At 39.4% G+C, this 18,674-nt stretch overlaps 1 protein-coding gene across 2 annotated transcripts; it reads left to right on the plus strand.

Moving 5' to 3' along the window:
• The first annotated feature begins 2,559 nt into the window (after positions 1–2,559).
• Positions 2,560–18,674, plus strand: LOC122654938. 2 transcript variants are annotated; one of them, XM_043849202.1, is made up of 6 exons: positions 2,560–3,570; positions 14,626–14,767; positions 14,841–16,703; positions 17,399–17,747; positions 18,271–18,274; positions 18,442–18,674. In XM_043849202.1, exons 1-6 carry the CDS (start codon positions 2,648–2,650, stop codon positions 18,464–18,466), a joined length of 3,306 nt encoding a protein of 1,101 aa, XP_043705137.1. In that variant the 5' UTR covers positions 2,560–2,647; the 3' UTR covers positions 18,467–18,674. The 2 variants fall into 2 exon arrangements, with proteins under 2 accessions (XP_043705137.1, XP_043705130.1); XM_043849195.1 differs by lacking the exons at positions 18,271–18,274; positions 18,442–18,674 and having other exon boundaries at positions 17,399–17,854.

Below are 18,674 nucleotides of genomic sequence, written 5' to 3' on the forward strand. Positions count from 1 at the left end.
TAGGCCCACACATAATAAAAATAGGGAGAAAGAATGCTACTTGGTCGCGTGGTCTTTGTACCAACGCGAGGACCAATGGGAGTAGTCGAGTAGACACCCAAGCATCCAATATGGGGGGGACGCCGAGGTGGTCATTTTGCCACCCATGTGTCTAAGGTGTAGGAGGTGCAACCAAGCAACCTTCTTTTTCCCATAAAAATATTTTACACGTTAGAGCGGCGGGTTAATTAAAGCTGCTACTGACTAAGGATATCATTTCTTGTCTTGGATTCCATGCAACCAAACCCATCAATCAACACCTTTCCATCAATCCATAACCATACATGACTGGATGCTAACAGATACATGATAAAAACATTAATTACATTACATTCAATCTATTCCTAAATTAAGTTTTTTCTTTTCCCATTTTATTTAATACAACTCTATCAATGCTAACTATTCCTAAACATTATAAACCATTTCCAAAGCGAATAACGAACCTAAATCAGTTTTTTCTTGTATTCACTTTGCTGATACAACTGATATAGAACATCAGATCAATATTAGGCTGAAACCCATCAATTGGTGAGTAATTTTGTTGCGGAGTGAGCACAACAGAGATGAGTAGAATCCCAGAGCTTCGTCATTTGAATACATGATGCTCTAAGAGAATTAAACAAACAAACAGATAAAAACATCAACAAAAGAGAAAAAGAAGAGAACCTTAGCATCCAAATTCCAAAACAGCAAACCGTGCAAGTGCTCGTAGTCCTAATTTTGCACAAGTATTGGTTTTTGGATTAATATCAATAAAATTAGGATAAGGGGTCACTGCCTGAAACTGTGGCCCTTGCCCCAGTGCGAGGGCCAATGAGAATGCGCATAGAGACATCGATCGAGGGGATTTTTCATTCTATAGGGGTGGGATGATCATTTTATTTGTTTTTTCTTAAACGAATTGGATCCTCCTAACGATTTTTTCCTGACCCACTTATTGTTTAAAATTGTCAATTAAGCAACCATAAAAGCTGCCACAGTCCTAATTCAATGGGTACACATAACTTGTGCTCAACTAAAAATTCAAGAATGATTTTCCAATAATCTAATCAGAGGGGATTTTGATTCTTTCTAACGATTCTAACTCAAGAATTATTAGAGTTGTTTCTGGTTTATCATTCTTTAAAAAATCTTGTTATAATTCGACCAAAAAGAAAAATCTTGTTATAATTAAAGTTAGTAAAAAAGAAGTTATAATTTTACTTTTTTGCCTGTTTAGAATAACACATTTCTTCTTTCAAAGAAGATAAAATCATGTAATTTCACATGTATACTTGAAAAGCATGTAAGACAATGACAACTCATTATCATTGAAAAATAGCTAATCCAATGAGTTCCACTATCGTTACATTAAAAGAACCTTCCTCGGGCACTAACTAGAACACATATAGATATGGAAAAAAGTTCTATGTGTAGGACAAATGGGCCACGTCCAGACATAGTGGAGGAGTGGGGTGACATGATCACCCTACCCCCTAGATGCCAGCATGCACGTTCTCATTGGCTGTTGCACGTGTGTGGCCCTTGTGCTCCCCCTATAGATATATGAAAATATATAAATATGTAGGGTAGACATTTTATATAATGTTATGGGACAAAGATCCCCGCGACGTTGGAGTGGAGATTCCTTCCCAAGCCGTGGGGCTGATATTCTCTTCTCAAAAAAAAAAAAAAAGAAAAAAAAGGCGCCTCCTACTTTGGAATCATGGGAACTTTTGCCCATTAAATGTACCAAACAAACTATCGGATTGGGCTTATTACATATGATAGACCCAGGCCCACCCAATTACAGGACTTAGCCATCCCAAGTTTTACATTTGCCATGTTCACGTATGGGCTCGTCGGACCTTGAACTATCAATGCTTAAGTACTGCCAAATGAGTGTTTGTAGGGATGTATATGGATAGTCAAAAATCCGTATTCGATTTGTGTTCATAAATCTATTTAGGGGAATTTATGTTCAATAGATTTGGTTTTCTGGAAACTATCCAAATTTGTTTAAAAGCTAATCGGATATTCACTTCTAGACCCGATATTATTCGATCCGATTAAGTCCGGTAATCACATCACCTACTGGTGATTGATCCCATTGAATCAAATGGCCCAAAAAGATATCCAATGGTGTTCTTGTAAATATACTCATATGCAAGTACTATTATGATACTTTTTTCTATTTATGGAATTGAAGGTGTAGCTAGCTCAACTAGTATGGTCTCTCCGCCTTCATCCTCCCCCAAAACCGAAACCCAAAATTGAATGTAATCAGTTTTTCTTAGAAAAAAAGGAAAGAATTTAATTAGTAAACCACCTGCATTTATTTGCAAGTCAGGGATTCATTTTCTTTCCAAAAAAGATGTTGCATATTCCATTGCATTGGTTTTCCATTTATCTGTATTCCCTCTAACCAAACAGAACTTAGGAAAAGTTGGTCCTTGCCACAATGTGCCCAAGCCCAAGCCCAAGCCCAAGCCCATGCCCCCAACGCATACTCCTCGGGGGGAAGTCGTTCACTCTCAGTGTCTACAGTTTGTCACGCTATTGCGATTTTTCCTCCTCGAAGTTTTCTGGAGACGACGAGGGTGCCATCCTCCAACTGCAACCTTCACTGATGGCGATCGTCTCCGTCGATTCTTCCTCCAACCACATGCAACTGGAAGCAATACCCCTTGTCGATCTCCGCCTTCTCTCCCAGTCGGAGCTGAACTCTCTGTCTCTTTGTTCCGACAAAACCTTCGACCTCGGCCGCTGCGACGATGTCGTAATCCCTAAAATCGACCGCTCCGTCTTCAACGAGAGCGCTGGTAGCCGAAAGCAAACCTATTCTCGCCTCCGTCTCGCACCTCGCAAGCCCGAAATTACTAACGTCGGTCGTCGCAGGCGTAGCGCTGGCCTTCTCCCTCTTCCCAAGCCTCCCCCTAACCCCATAGACGACCCTGAACGGAAGGAGAACCAACGGATAGCCACCCTTCTCCGAGAGCTCTTCTTGAGGGATAATTCCGTAAAAACTGACCTAATCCCTATTGATTCCGAACATAGAGAGCCACTGCCTGTACCATTGATGCTTGACAATAGAGTTTCCCTTCAACAGTTGCCAATCGTTGTTGCCTGCAAGGAAGTGAAGAAGAGAGGTAGGAAACGGAAGCACGAACTGAAGCTGCCCCAAGTTCAGGGAGTTCGCAACGGCAACGTTATGAGCAATGCCATTGTTGTTTATGAAAATCAACTGAATGCCAAAGATCAAACTATGGAGATTCTGAATCGAAACGGTGTTGCCGTTGATGTTGCTGCGTTGGCTAATCTTCAAGATCCTTTTGGTCCTGAATTGAGAAGGAGAACCGTTGGTTTGGAGACTGAAGCGGCTTTGTTAGGGTTTCTTAGGCAATTAAACGGGCAGTGGGGCAGCAGGAGGAAGAAGAGGAAAGTTGTCGATGCTAGTGATTTTGGAGATGCGTTGCCCAAAGGTTGGAAGCTTATGCTCGCCCTCAAGAGAAGAGTAGGCCGTGTGTGGTTAAACTGCCGCAGATACATAAGGTCTTATCATCTATTGCCTTTTACATTTTCTTATTCCCTGACTATTCTTTCCTATTATTCTGTTTTTGATCGGTACCTACTCTTTTGGGGGTGGCGAGGACCAGGAGCTCTCCATGGGTTTTACCGCACCACTCTCTACGAACTGCGCTGGGCAGTTGTCCTGACTTTTTTATTATTCTTAAATATAATAACTATTATATCTCGAATTAATGTCCTATTTGTTCCTCTTTATCCATATATTTTAGAATCTAATGCCAGTTTAGTTCCAAGATGATGCTATGTGTAGATGAATCTCTCTCTGCAGGATGCACGTGCTTATATCCTTGCTGATTGCAGGATGTGCATGATTTTGGTAGGTTTGAAGAACTCTGATAATGTACCCACTGTATCGACGAGAGGTTTTGGGTGTGATTCCCCACTATTATTTCACATAATAAACTGCAAAGCCATTGAGTTGATTAGTCTTTGCATAGTGAAGAAATAAATTTGACTCTACTGAGGAATTGGAAAAAATTGTGGGAAGAAATTTGGTGTAAAGATTATTATCCTTACCACCCTACCATTATTGCCTCAAAGATGATTACAACTTCAGTTTTTTGTTTTGGGGTGGGGGCAGGGGGTTAATCTCTTACGTATACTCTGCTTCCTGTATCAATGACCAAGAGCTTCAAGATGCGGGGGCAGGTTTAGCAACCTGTGCAGGGTTGTGAGGCCAACTTGTAACCGTATGAAGTCCTAGGGTTGGTATTACATTGGGGGCAGGGGGGTGTCACCTAAGTAGGGTTCATTATTCATGTATATAAATATATCCCTCTAGTCAGGCTTTTAGATAAGTTTTTAGGGAATGGAAAATACATGTTTCTGAAAGGGAGGTGATGCAGATCACATCCTGTGGAATTTTTTTATTCGAGTTTGGTTCAGTTTTTTGCATCAAGTTGAACCTGTGGTTCAATAATTTATTGCCCAAATTTAAGCCCCCAATGGGTTATATGGGTCATTTACTAAGTGATTTTGAGTTTTCTATTGTAAGGGGTCCATTCTATAAGCCCAAATATTAGGGATTTAAGGCCTATACGGGGTTAAGTAGTTAGTTTCTATTTTATAGTAGTTTCTAAGTTTTAATGGTAGTTACTTCTAGACTAAGTTAGTATTGCTACTTAGTTGTTTCCTTTTTCTTAGACTTTCTAATTTTTTGAGAGTTGCCATATTGTAAAGGATCTCTTTCTATTTAGAGGAGTTTCCTTTTTTATGATGTAGCTATCAACTACAAAAAATAAAGGAGGATGGGCATTCTATTCTGCCCACAGATTTTGGCTATTGTTCAATTGAATGTTTCTCTTCGGCGGTGATGCTGAGAGTAGCTCTTGTGGATGAAGTGCAATCCAAGGTGGTGACTCCTTGGATTGGAAGGGTGGTGAAGCCTTGGTCATATTCCCTTCTTCCCATATTCTTCTCTTCTTCTATTTCATCTTCTTCTTTCCTTCTTCTTCTTCTTCTTCTTCGTCTTCATTGTTCTGCAGAATTCCAGCAACTGTATACTGTCAACCGTGGCCTGTAAGGGTGATCTCTAAACTTCTATTTTATCTTCTAGTCTTAGTCTTATTGTTACTTTTGCTTCTCATCTAATATTTAGTAGGATTTCATCAAGTATACCTCTGTGCAATATTTTGTTCAACAAAACTTCAGACTTGCATTCCTCTCTAATGCATGGTTGGATGGTGTTCAATTTTTAGTATGTGGTTTTACTTCTTCCCCTCTTCATTCAAGCTAAGTATGGTGTTCATCAAATGGTTAGAACACGAGTTATATTAGTTTTCTTAACTTGCTATTTTGCTGTTTTCTGGACTTTCTATTTTCTGTCTGTGCAAATTTCTGCCCATCGGACCATTAACACTGTTTGATATTCTTTCCATGTATCACCCCCATAGGGCCTCTAGAATATATTAGTTTCAACTTCATTGAGTTTATAGTTTGCAAGTTCTGTTCACTTCAAGTTTCTGCTGTGTTTATCAGACTTTAGGTTCACTGCGATTCTGGTTTATTGTATGTTTGCTAGTGTTTATTTGTTCATTCGTGCTTACCTTGTCGATTGGTTTCAGAGCTGAGACCAACAACAACCCACAACCCTCCTAGACACTTAGTAAAAGAGCGTCCCAGTGCACAGGGCTCCCACAACTGTAGGATCTGGGAGGGGCAAATGTATGCAGCCTTACCCCCTGTTTTGCAGGAGAGGCTGTTTCCAAGTTTTGAACCCGCAACCAATAGGTTGCAATAGCACAACTTAACCATTGTGCCAAGGCTCGCCCACCCTCCTAGCCACTTAGTGTTAATGACAATTGAATCACCTCATAGAGATGATGACACAACTCACTTAACGTGTCACTCGCTTAGAGTCACAGCCTTCTCAACCACCTAGCATTGATGTCAAGTTGAACTACATGCTTGAGACTTTGAGGCAACTGGATACTCAATTGGCTCGAATTCAGAAAAGTTGGAGCACACCAGAACTACCCTCTACTTTACATACTGCTCTCAACTTTATACTTCCACAAGAAGAGAGGAGAGCATCAACCAAAGAACAAGAACTTGAAGTCGAGGTTAAAGTTGAAGAGATTACAGAAATTGGTGATGAGGAGGAAGAGACAATGCTTGATGTTCCTACTGAAGAGGCCTACATTGAAGAGGTTGAAGAAAACAAAGTTAAGACAGTGGGTGGTGAGGTTGCAAGGAATTCGACACAACAATTGAAGTGGAGGTTGATGATGTGGTTCCAAAGACTCTTAAAATGCACTCTTCAGAGTTGAGATTTATCCGGATATGGAGCATATTGAGTTTGTGATTCCACCTAAATTTTTCGAGGACAAGAAGCCACGTACTGTCTCTTGAGGACTACATCCTTAACTACCGTGAATGGCCAGAATATTTTTATAGGCAGAAGTTGGACGTGCACAACATGTAGTTGATCCCTTGACTTACCAAAACTTGAGGTCAAGTTTTTCCCAAGCCAGTGAGAGTTGATGCATATCACATCCAGTGGAAGAAGAATTTTCGGACTTGGGTTTGGTTCAGTTTTTTGGTCAAGTTGAATCCATGGTTCAACAAGCTAGGCCCAAATTTAAGTCCCTAATCAGTTATATGGGTCATAGGCCAAGTAATTTTGAGTTTTCTATTGTAATGCGCTCGTTCTATATGCTGAAATATTAGGGATTTAAAGCCTATATGGGATTAAGTAGTTAGTTTCTAAGTTGTTATGGTAGTTACTTCTATGCTAAGGTAGTATTGCTAATTAGTTGTTTCCTTTTTCTTAGACTTTCTAATTTGAGAGTTGCTATATTGAAAAGGATCTCTTTCTATTTAGAAGAGTTCCTGTTTTCATGATGTTGCTATCTACAATAAATAAAGGAGGAGGGGGGGGGGGGCGCCATGCTGCCTACATATTTTGGCTATTGTCCAATTGAATGTTTCTCTTTGGTGGTGATGCTAAGAGTAGCTCTTGTGGACCTGTGGTGAAGCAAGTGCAACCCAAGGTGGTGAAGCCTTGCTCATATTCTGTCACGACCCAAACACAGATACAGGTAAAGGTACAGCCCTCATGGGCGCTGATCAAATGATCGCTAAAATCATGCACAATCATTCAAAACAAAACATAAAATTCAAGTCTCAAACATAAAATATTCAAATAATAACCTTAAATCCCAAAAACTCCTACTGGTGATAGTCTAATGTTTGTCCAAACTAAAATCTCAAATTCCAATCTATCAGAGGTTACCTCTCAAACTGCTCCTTATTACATCCAATTAATGAAATAAAATAGTGAGAATGAAAATAAGTCTTCGAATCACCCTCGAACTCTGCACCTGAGGCATACCTCCGTCTCAAACCTCTGTGATGTTAAAAATGGGGTGAGCTAAACAGCCCAGCAAGATCGAAAATAGTAAGAGTACAATACATTAACAATCATCAAGCATTCACAACAATTAAATCAAATACTTTTTAAATTTTCTCAAAACAACACTATTTAAAAAAAAAACACTTGTTTGATAACCCAACACATTCAATAGAACTCTGTCATTTGAAATCTCCCTTTTTGTCACTTTAGCCAGCACTGAGGGAAACAGGCTGCCACCGCCCATAACACGAGAGGAAAACATGGCCCCCTTACAATCACTTACGGTTGTCACCCACTTTGTGACTAATTATACACCACTGAGAACTCGTTTGTGCACAGTGGGTATGATTTCCGCGGCTCCACTGAATACCTCTCTGGTGGCTATGACTCTCCACCGGCACGGGGTAGTCTTTTATTTACCCTCAAACACTTGCATCACTTACCACTCTTTAACAACCACACTTTAAAAAAACACTCTTTAAGTATTACACCTTTAAAATTACACCAAGTGAAAACACTGGTAAAAATCCACAAATAAGATCCCAAAACCACTTTCTCAACCACCACACACAGATTTCATCTCTTTATTTAATAGTGATAAAGTGTGCCTTGTAATTGTGTAAGTAAATTCTAGTGATGATGAAATCTGTGTGTGGTGATTGAGAATGAAATCTGTGTGTGTTGATTGAGAAAGTGGTTTTGGGATCTTATTTGTGGATTTTTACCTGTGTTTTCACTTGGTGTAATTTTGAAGGTGTAATTCTTAAAGAGAGTGTTTTTGAAAGTGTGGGTGTTAAAGAGTGGTAAGTGATGCAAGTATTTGAGGGTAAATAGACCGCCCCGTGCCGGTGGAGAGTCATAGCCACCTGAGAGGTATTCCATGGAGCCTTGGAAATCATACCCATTGTGCACAAACGAGTTGTCAGTGGTGTATAATTAGTCACAGAATGAGTGACAACCGTAAGTGATAGTAAGGGGGATGTGTTTACCTCTCTTGTTATGGACTTATGGGCGGTGGCAACTTGTTTCCCTCAGTGCCGGCTAAAGTGACAAAAAGGGTGATTTCAAATGACAAAGTTCTATTGAATGTGTTGGGTTATCAAACAAGTGTTTTTTATAGGTAGTGTTGTTTTGAGAAAATTTAAAAAGTATTTGATTTAATTGTCGTGAAGGACATGCATAGTCTAGGTTTGGTCCCGAGTATGACCTCGGACAGAGCCTATTAGAAGGCAAAGATCCATGTCGCAGACCCCATTTTGGTGAGATTATCCTGACATGTTGGGTTGTGCCGCCTTCCTCTTTCTATCTTTCATCTTGCTACTTATTTCCCATCTTCCATTTGTCATTTCTCATCTCTTTCCCCATCCCTCTTCTCCCATCTTTTCTTCATCTTTTTTTTTTTTTTTTTGAGTGTAACTCTGTTTTCTATATTTTGTTTTATTTGAATCCATGTAGCCAACCCCATTAATTTGGGATAAGGCTGAGTTTGTTGTTGTAACATAAAGGGAAAATACATCTCTACAACTCAACGCACTCACCAGCTTTGTACCTAGAATATTTTGCCAAGGATCTCGTAAGCGGATCCCTTTTGATTTAGGATTCAGGGTCCTCAGAGAATTCATGAATAGATAGGAGTTAAAGTCAATCAGTAAGAAATTGAAAGTATCAATTCTAATATCTGTGTCTATTTGGATCTCATCATAGTCCGAAATCTCGCGAGATCTCGCCTAGATTCTCGGTTTTTTAGAAATCCGAGTCGAGATGGAAGGGGAAACATAAAAGTGCAAGATCTCGGCGAGATCTCGAAAAAGCTTCAAAAATCAGTGAAAAAACAAGAGGAAAAATGCAAGATCTCGGGTCGAAAAGTGGATCTCGGGTATGGGCACCATGATTTGACCCAAGTGACTTGTTTTAAGTCTTAAAACAAGTCTGATTTTGCCTATTCTGTCGACAGAGAGCTCTCCAACACTCTTCTTCTCTCCAACTCTCTTCTTCTCTCTTCTTCTTTCTTCATCTCTCAATCTTCTCTTCCCATTTTCATTTTTTGGTTGGATTGAAACATTTGGAAGCTGAATTTGGGGGCAAAGTGAAGATTGCAGCTCAATTTTGGAGGATTGCTCAAGTTTGTGAAGGTTTTTTGAAAGGTAAACCCATTTTCCCTAAACCTATTTTTTTGAAAAAAATTTGATGAAATCTTGGTAGATGGGTGTGAATTTGAGTTATGTTATACAAGTTAGGCCGATCTATCACTTGATGGAGGCCGGATTTTTTTTGGGTTATTAAATTATTTATTATAATTTCTGGAAAAAAAATGATTTTTTTCACAAAAGAAATTAAAAAAATTAGGATAAATACTTATTGTTTGGATGTGATCTTGATGTATGTTAAACTAGTTTGCATGCTCTACAGCCTCATGGAGTCATTTTTTTTTTTCACCCATTAAAAAAAATATTTTATTTTTCAGATTTAATAATTATATTATTTAAATAGTTAAAAAATATATAAAATTAAGGAAAAATACCTGTTTTTGTTGGAAAATTATGCACAACAGTTGTACATAATGTCCAACTTCAAATGATGTCAAATACATCATTATGTTATAATATTTTATATTTGAAGGTATAATTATTTTTAATAAAAATTGTAAATATTATGGTGGCCACAACAAAACTTACAAGAGAAGGACGGGTCGCAAACAGAACCAACCTCAGTATGATGACACGAGTATGAACACCATGGTAGCAAGTTTTGGAAGCATGAGTATGGATACTGGTAGTCAGCATCAGCCGTGGCAATCATATCAACCTCATTATAAGTATCATTATGGCCAGCAGAGCACCGATTCTGAATATAGTTCCTATGGTCAGTTTGGGCAGCCAACACATGCGTATGATTATCAAAGTAGTGAGTCTGGCATTGGGTCCAGCATTGGGTCCATCGATCCGTCCACATTCCAAGTCCCAGGCATTCTTCAATATGACAGTAGCATAAGCGGTGCATCTCATCCTTCATGGCAACGGTCTAACTCCATTGTGGAACAGTTATACCCTAGGTTAGGGATGTTGGCATATGTGGATGAGAACTCTTATATGAATGCTGTGGAGGACTATACACAACAGTTTAGCAACAATATGTCATGGGAAGACTATGTGGTACAAATAGGGAATGAATATGCCATTCAATCTTATTTTATGTGATGAAGTTGTAACTTGTAACTTAAACATTTGTAATGCTTATTAACTTGTTTCCTATTAATTGAATGTTTTGTTTGAGTTCTATGTACATAAATTATGTCATTAATGTATCTATTATGCTATTTTAATATGTCGCCACCTAGTAACTAAGGGTCAATGTAAAAGTCATATTTGGAATTTTTTTTTTCAAAATCTAATAATGCCATTGTGTTTAAATGGCCTAAAATAGGCTGTGTACCAATTTTCAGACCCAACAGAGCCCTAAAACCCACCGAGATGGGCCTCCGAGTCAAAAAAAAAAAAATGCAAAAACTCGCCGAGATCTCGCCCAACTCGGTTTTTTCGTGGGCCGAGTTGGCTCCGAGACCCGAGTTTTCGGACCATGGATCTCATAAACAAAGAGTCAAGGTCAATATGTACTATTGTCCTTTGAGAGCGAAGTGGACACAACTATTGATTCAAAAGCCTTATCCTGACGCGCTGTGTGCCATCTTTTCTTTCTCTTAGCTTCGGAGTCTCCATGGGGTTCTCGGTTGGGTCAGATAGGTTCAATTCGGCTCAGTCCTCTTCCGCCTCCCCTAGTGCGAAAGTTCCGACGCACCCCTGACCTATCTTGATGTTAACCAAAAGCCCTATCTAAAGTGGAACCTAGTATAAGTTGTCAAACAAATCATGAATGGAAAAATCAGAATAACCACTAGTGTTCAGTCTTTGGTTTTTCAGAGCAGAGAAGCTTAAGCTTAAAGGATCTAATAAAGCAGGGAGAACTAAGCAAGCAAAGCAAGAGCGCGGGACTCAAGGGCGAGTAGAGGAACCTCCCTTTGAAAAAAGCCAAATAGGGTGATACTTGAGACCTTTGAAAGTAGTCCTCGTCGACTCTCCCACGATTGTATGCTGTTGTTTGACTGAGAGACCTCCTTCAACTTCCCAGAAGAACCAACAAATGAAAGAAAGGATCATTGAAATTTGACTGCCCCTTCAGGTTTTGTCAAGCATTGGTTGCAACATCGAAATTTGACTTCCCCTTGCCGAATTCACCTTGGGCTTTGGGACCAGCTGTTCATTTGGCTATTCCTTTCTATTGAAAAGAAGTCAATTGTCTGTGCGAGTCACCTTCTTCTAGGCTCCGAGTCACCTTCTTCTAGGCTTCACTAACACACATCATGATAGGGACACTCCCCCTGAAGTTGGAGTGTATATATCTCCCATACCCATCTTGGAACAACCACCAAGAATTGCAGGCCTAAACAACGCCTTAGTATACATATCGCCATGTTGATCACCTGAGTTAACAAATGAAGTAGATATTAGTTTGTGCGTAACAACATTCCTCACAAAATGATAGTCGACCTCAATATGCTTAGTCCTCTCATGAAAAACCGGATTAATGACAATATAAGTTGCAGCTTGGTTATCACAATACATATCCATAGTTTTAGTAACTGAGAATCCCAACACCTAAACATAGTTGTCAAGGCATCACCTAGGCGTCCAGTTGCCTTTCTCTCGCCTTGATTTCTAGTGTCGCCTAGGCGACGCCTTGCTGCCTTGTTGGTGTCATCTTGGTTTTTAACCCCCTTGATCGCCTTGCTTTGCCTAGGCGCCTTAACAAATATGATCTTGAAGAAAAGAGATTCAGCCACATCATTCAGTTGTCATATGTGCCATAGCTCTTTATTCAGCCTTCGTACTCAATTGAGCAACTGTAATCTGCTTCTTACTTCTCCATGTAACCAGATTTCTACCAACAAACAAGGCAGTTGCCTTTCTCTCGCCTTGATTTCTAGTGTCGCCTAGGCGACGCCTTGCTGCCTTGTTGGTGTCATCTTGGTTTTTAACCCCCTTGATCGCCTTGCTTTGCCTAGGCGCCTTAACAAATATGATCTTGAAGAAAAGAGATTCAGCCACATCATTCAGTTGTCATATGTGCCATAGCTCTTTATTCAGCCTTCGTACTCAATTGAGCAACTGTAATCTGCTTCTTACTTCTCCATGTAACAAGATTTCTACCAACAAACATACAATACCTAGTAGTAGATCTACGATCACCATCAGCACCAGCCCAAAAAACATCAAAGTAAACCCGTAATACCAGTATGACCATGACGTCGATAAACATGACCTTTCCCGGGAGTACCTTTAAGATAGCTCAAAATGCGACAAGCAGCATCCCAATGGGCCTGCTTAGGATTTTCCATGAACTGACTAATAACACCTATAACAAACGAAATATCCAACAAGTCGCATGTACTTGATGTTTATCTGCAAAATCTTTATCATCACATGCTCCAAGCTTCAGACGAGGATTCAAAGGTGTATACATAGGCGTAGATCCCAACATCTTAGTCTTAGATAGAAGATCAAGCGCATGCTTCCTCTAAGATAGTCCGACTCCCTTAGTACTACGACCAACTACAATACCTAAGAAATATCTGAGCACTCCCAAATCTGTCATCTGAAAGTGTCGATGCAAATATACCTTGACATCCTCATCCTCAATCCAAGAAAAATCATCACTATAAGTAAGGATATCATCTACATACACAACCGGAATAACCACCTTGGACTCGCGTCGACAAACAAATACAAAATGATTAGAAAAGCATTACGTGAACCCATAACCACCAATGACCTAACTGAATTTGTCAAACCAAGCACGAGGGGATTGTTTCAACCCATAAATAACATTGTGACAAAGGGAAACCTTGCATTTCCGCCTGAGCAACATACCCAGGAGGTTGCTCCATATACACCTCCTCAAGATCACCATAAAGAAAAGCATATTTGATATCAAGTTGATACAAAAGCCATTCAAAATTTAATAGCCAAGGATATCATAACATGAATAGAGTTAAGACGAGCTAATGGAGAGGTCTCATAAAAGTCGACGACATACGTCTGAGTATATCCTTTAGAAATCAAGCGAGCTTTCAGTTGCTCAACATAACCCTCTGATAGGTGCTTGATGGTGTACACCTAACGACACCACACAAGTTCCTTCCCTAGAAGTAAGTCAATAAGAGACCATGTCTTACAATCTAACAAGGCATCCATCTCTACATCCATAGCATTCTTCCAACCAGGATGTAACAATGCTTCCTGGTACTTAGCAAGCACAAACATAGTCGATAAAAGACAAAGCAAAATTACGAAGTAAAGGTGGAAGGTGAGAAGCCGAAAAAAATTTAGAAATAGGATAGACAATATTAGATTGATTAGTACAAGTGCGAATACCTATACGAAGAGGGACTGACAAGTCAATGGAGGTAGGATCCTTAGGCAAAGGTTTTGATGTTGTCGAGGACAGTACAGGAGGAAGGGAATAAACAAAGAAAAAGTTAGGGAAATGTGCAAGTTATATCTAATTATCCCAAAAAAATGTTCTAAAAAGATAAAAAGAAAGGGGGTACTTTAAACAATTGTATTCCTGGTGGTTTTACACTTGACCACTTCCCACATATGGTACATGCATTCAGCTCATTGTTTACTTTTTACTTAAAATGAGTAAAGAAAGTAACCCAAAGTACAACACAAAGTTTCAAAAGAATGACAAAATTGCCGCAAAAGAGAAGTTAACATAAAAACAAATGGCGTGTTTGTAATTTTGAGCCACTTTACTCATTTGGGGCCAAAATTTGACAAATCATATGGGTTTGAAGTCCTCTATCTCATAGATGTGTCCTTGTACTGCCACATTATAGGTGGTGAGGTGTTACTTTCACCAGGCATGGAGTTGTTTAACTTTGACCAAAGGAAAAAATCTGATAGTGTTAGTTTGTAATCTGTGAGAGAGACTCCCGGTTGGATATACCCTATGGTGGCTACCAATCTATAGGATGCATGTGACATGCTCATTGTTTTGTTGGTAGATGGGGCTTCTATAGCAAATTTTATTGCTCTTCTTTATTTTCTGTTGTATGTGTTTTATGATTCGTTTCTTATATCTTCTTGTGCTTAATTTGGTATATACAGCCCAAATGGACATCAATTTGTCACCTGCAAGGAAGTCTCTTCATTTTTACTCTCATATTTTGGACCTCAAGATTCATGCCGACAAAATTTTGGTCACAAGGATTGGAGTACTCAGCAGACTCAGAAATTGGCCTCTGAAAGTGTAAGTCATTGTTTACCGAATTGGTTTGTTCCAGTTCATATTCATTTTATTAGATTTATGGGATATACAACAGACTGCAGGTCTTACCTGTCAAGATGGCTACAGCAAGGAAGACCGCATATGCTATTCCACATCACCCATTACATATCAATCAAATGACCATGAGAAGCAAGTTGCCTTATTGGGTGTTGAGAATTTGGCTGAGGTCCAAGTACGGGATCTTTTAGATTGTCACAAATGCAATATGACTTTCCAAGAAAAGGATGCATATTTGCAGCACCTGCTGTCATCTCACCAGAGGAGTGCAAAACGGTGTAAAGTCGGTACATCCATTACTGATGGGGTGATAATTAAAGATGGAAAATATGAATGCCAGTTCTGCCATAAAATTTTTGAAGAAAGGCATCGCTACACTGGTCATGTTGGGGTCCATGTAAGGAACTATGTCAAAAATCTTGAAGCTTTACCAAGTCCAATTACCGTGCAAAAAAGCATTGCTCCTTCATCTTTGGGTACTGTTCTTTCTGGTGTACATATGATGGATTCATCAGTTTACATTAACAAGGGTTCTATTCTGGAAACTTCTACTGCCAAAACTAATGATGAACTGAATGTTGGCTCTGTTCATCGTAAGGCGGACATGAATTCTACCCAAGCAATTCATGTTGAATCCAACTGTGAATTGCTGATTAGTTCTTCTGATAGTAAACAGGTTACAGAGGCGGATAAGAATTCTATTCCTGAAGTTACTAATGCTAAATTGGATGAACTGAATGTTGGTTCTCTTCATGCTAAACTTGAGGCAGAGGCAGCTGTTCCATTCTGGAAAACTCCTACTAGTGAATCCATCTGTGAACCCAAGTTTGTACTGAAAGTTGCTTCTTTTCAGTGTAATCTGGTCAAGGAGGCTAGAAAGGAATGTAGTCCAGAAACTTCTACTGCCAAACCTAATGATGAACAGAATGATGGTTCATTTCGTACTAAACTAGAAGAGGTTTCCATTCAGGAAACTCCTATTGATGATACAAACTTCCAACATGATGTTAGCTATTGTCATAGTAAATTGGTTACAAAGGCTAGCAAGGATTTTGTTACTGAAACAGAATCTTTTGATGGAAATAATGGTGGTGCACTTCATAATAAACCGGATGAAACTTCTACTGGTAAATCTAACTGCGACCTGAATGTTATTTCTTCTCGCAATAAACATGATATGGAGGCTTGCAAGTTTGAAGGAACTTTGGTTGAGAAATCTTACGATAAATTATTATCTGATTCTTCAATGCCTGATAGTAAATCAAGAATCACTGGTGAGGTTAACGATGTTGGAAATGATAAAATCAGTTATTGCATGGATTCTGGAACTGCCTTGTCTAATAAGAAAGGATGCAGCACTTCCGAAACTTTTGATGGAAATGATAGTTCTGCATTTACTTCAATTAAGAATGATAAGAGTTGTATTGAGCTAGAAAGGCCTTCTGGAAGCTGTTCACTAATTCCTGGTAATGAGAAAATTTGTGGGCTTGAAGGGAACATGAATGAGGTTCTTACTAGTTTTACAGAGGTGTCCAAATTGAATGATATGGAAAAGTCAGGGAATAATGAACTGGAAAGTGGTTCTGGCGACTTTGATGCTGGACCAAATAAGGATGTTGTAACAGAGACTACTTGGGCCTCTGATGAAGGAAATGGACCAGAGAATGGGGTGGCTGGCTCCTCATTACCATTGATGCAGTCAGCAAGCTTTAATGATGAACTTGGAAGTGGTGGAAGTGGCTTTGGTGGCTATGATACTGGACCCAATATGGACATTGAAACAGAGACAACCCAGACTGCTGATGAAGGAAATGTACCAGATAGTGCGGTGGCTGACTCCTCATTTCCATCGATGCATTCATCAGGCTGTTTTCCAGACCCTAATATGGCCTCAGACAAGGTATCAGGCTTCACTCTTTGTTTTTAGTGTAAGCATGTTTTTGGAAAATGATCAGGAGTTCTGGTAATTATTTTTGTGAATCATGTATTAATCACAATGTCACAAGCATTTATGACCCCCCCTCCTGCCGCCAGAAAAGGGTTTATGGATTGTTGTTGCCATAATTTCATGCTCCTCTTCCACTTTCCTGATACAGAAAGATGAGAGAAGGTCCATGTAAAGGCCATTTCATAATAATAGAATTTAGTGGAATTTTTTTATTTTTTCAACTTGGATCCCTTACTGTTTGGGAGCTAAACGTTGACCAGTGAGATGGGTTCGAGTTTCTCTATTATGCAAAACCATGTTAACCGCATGGCAAGATTTGTTGGAAGACAGCTCACACCCCTGTGACATTTAACTCCCCCACCCAAAAAGAAAAAGGAAAAGCAAGTGAGGAAGGAAGACCGTTTTTTTCTTTGGAATCTGATTGCTGAACCCTTTTTTTTTGTGTTTTTCTCTAGAGTTTGTGTCATTGTTGTGTGCTCCTTCCCTTTTTTTATATTATTAATTTCTTTTACTTCTGGGATCCATGTAGCCGACCCCATTTAGTTGGGAAAAGGCTGAGTTGGCTGGTGTTTCTTTGTAATACTGATGGCGAGTGAAGTTTCAGTCTTCTCATCTTACTGTGAGTGGTATTTATAATCAATGGACAGGGAGCAGATGATTTCTGCAATGTCAAGAAGCTTGAAAACACGTCGGGTTTTGAAGAGCTGAGGTTGGATGATATAGAGCCTTCGAGTTTCAGTTTTATGACCCAGCGAGAATCAAGATCTATGGCAGAAGAATCCATGCCCTTTGCATATAATGCAGAGTTGGAGCAAGGGCTTGATTCAACTGTTCAGTTTGAGTGGGAAGCAGTCTACCCAAAGATGGCTGGCACAAATCAGCTTACAACTGTTTGCATATGGTGCAGAATTGAGTTCAACAATGAGGCAGTCGACACTGTAACCCGATCAGATTCGCTTGGTTTTATGTGTCCGGCCTGCAAGGCCAAGATATCAGGTCAAGTAAATGTGGTGGATGCTGGCTTTCCATTGAATTCTGATAGACTATGAACCGTCATGTGCTGCTCTTTTCTCACGAGATTTTTAGAAAATCTCTTTTCATGTTTTGGGTAATTTCTATGCCTCCAGAATGATTTGTTGCAACTTAGAAATGCTGGCGAGTTATTTCAGTCTCTTTTTTTTTTTTTTTTTTCCCACTGGATAGACTGGCTGCCTTATGGAGTGGCTACTTGTCAAATTTCATAGCTAAATTCAATCATATGCTCCCCAAAAAATTTATTGGCATTTTTCCCATAGTCAAATCTGCCATTTATTCATTTTGCGAGAGGCAGCTTTCACCTTTTCTTAAAGCTTCAGAAAGTCTCCAGTCAAAAAGGAAGGTGTATTTGGCTGAAACTTATCATATGATTAGATGGTTATGAACGATATGTCCAGAAAATTTTACTGCCAACAAATTTTCACTGGGCAGATCTGGCTCTGTATAAGGAAGCCTTTCTTTCATTGATTTCTGTCAGGTGGAGGCTGGTTTACCTATTCTGAGAGCTGGATATATTGCTCATGGATTATCCCTGTTTTTTTTTTTTATTTTAAATTCTGGCGGGTAATTGTTTTGAGATGGATTTTATCTCTAATATTTTATTAATTTCATGTTCCAGGCTGTCTATAAGGAAGCCTTTCCTTCATTTTATTAGTACAAGAGAGATGCGGGAAGAATAGGTTGCTAATTTGCTTTACTGGGTTACAATTGCACAACAGTCCTGGACATGAAGTAGGTTCCCCAGTTTTGGTTCAGCCAAAAAGATGGCCACAAAGAGGATGTCTATTTGGAGTTCTGCTTCTTGCTGGAGTTTCCCTCTGTGGGTTTGATTCTTCTGAAGGTTATAAAATCTATTGAGGTTAGTTGATTCAATCCTGCCTTGTGTAT

The sequence above is a fragment of the Telopea speciosissima genome, chromosome 1 (genome assembly GCF_018873765.1).
Source record: "Telopea speciosissima isolate NSW1024214 ecotype Mountain lineage chromosome 1, Tspe_v1, whole genome shotgun sequence".
Classification (NCBI taxonomy): domain Eukaryota; kingdom Viridiplantae; phylum Streptophyta; class Magnoliopsida; order Proteales; family Proteaceae; genus Telopea; species Telopea speciosissima.

Bases quoted from the DNA above. Each gene is read 5' to 3' on its own strand.
- LOC122654938 (XM_043849195.1), top strand. From the start codon at position 2,648: ATGGCGATCGTCTCCGTCGATTCTTCCTCCAACCACATGCAACTGGAA. The intron at 3,571-14,625 runs GTCTTATCATCT...TGGTATATACAG, and splicing joins AACTGCCGCAGATACATAAG to CCCAAATGGACATCAATTTG. The intron at 16,704-17,398 runs GTATCAGGCTTC...ATCAATGGACAG, and splicing joins CTAATATGGCCTCAGACAAG to GGAGCAGATGATTTCTGCAA.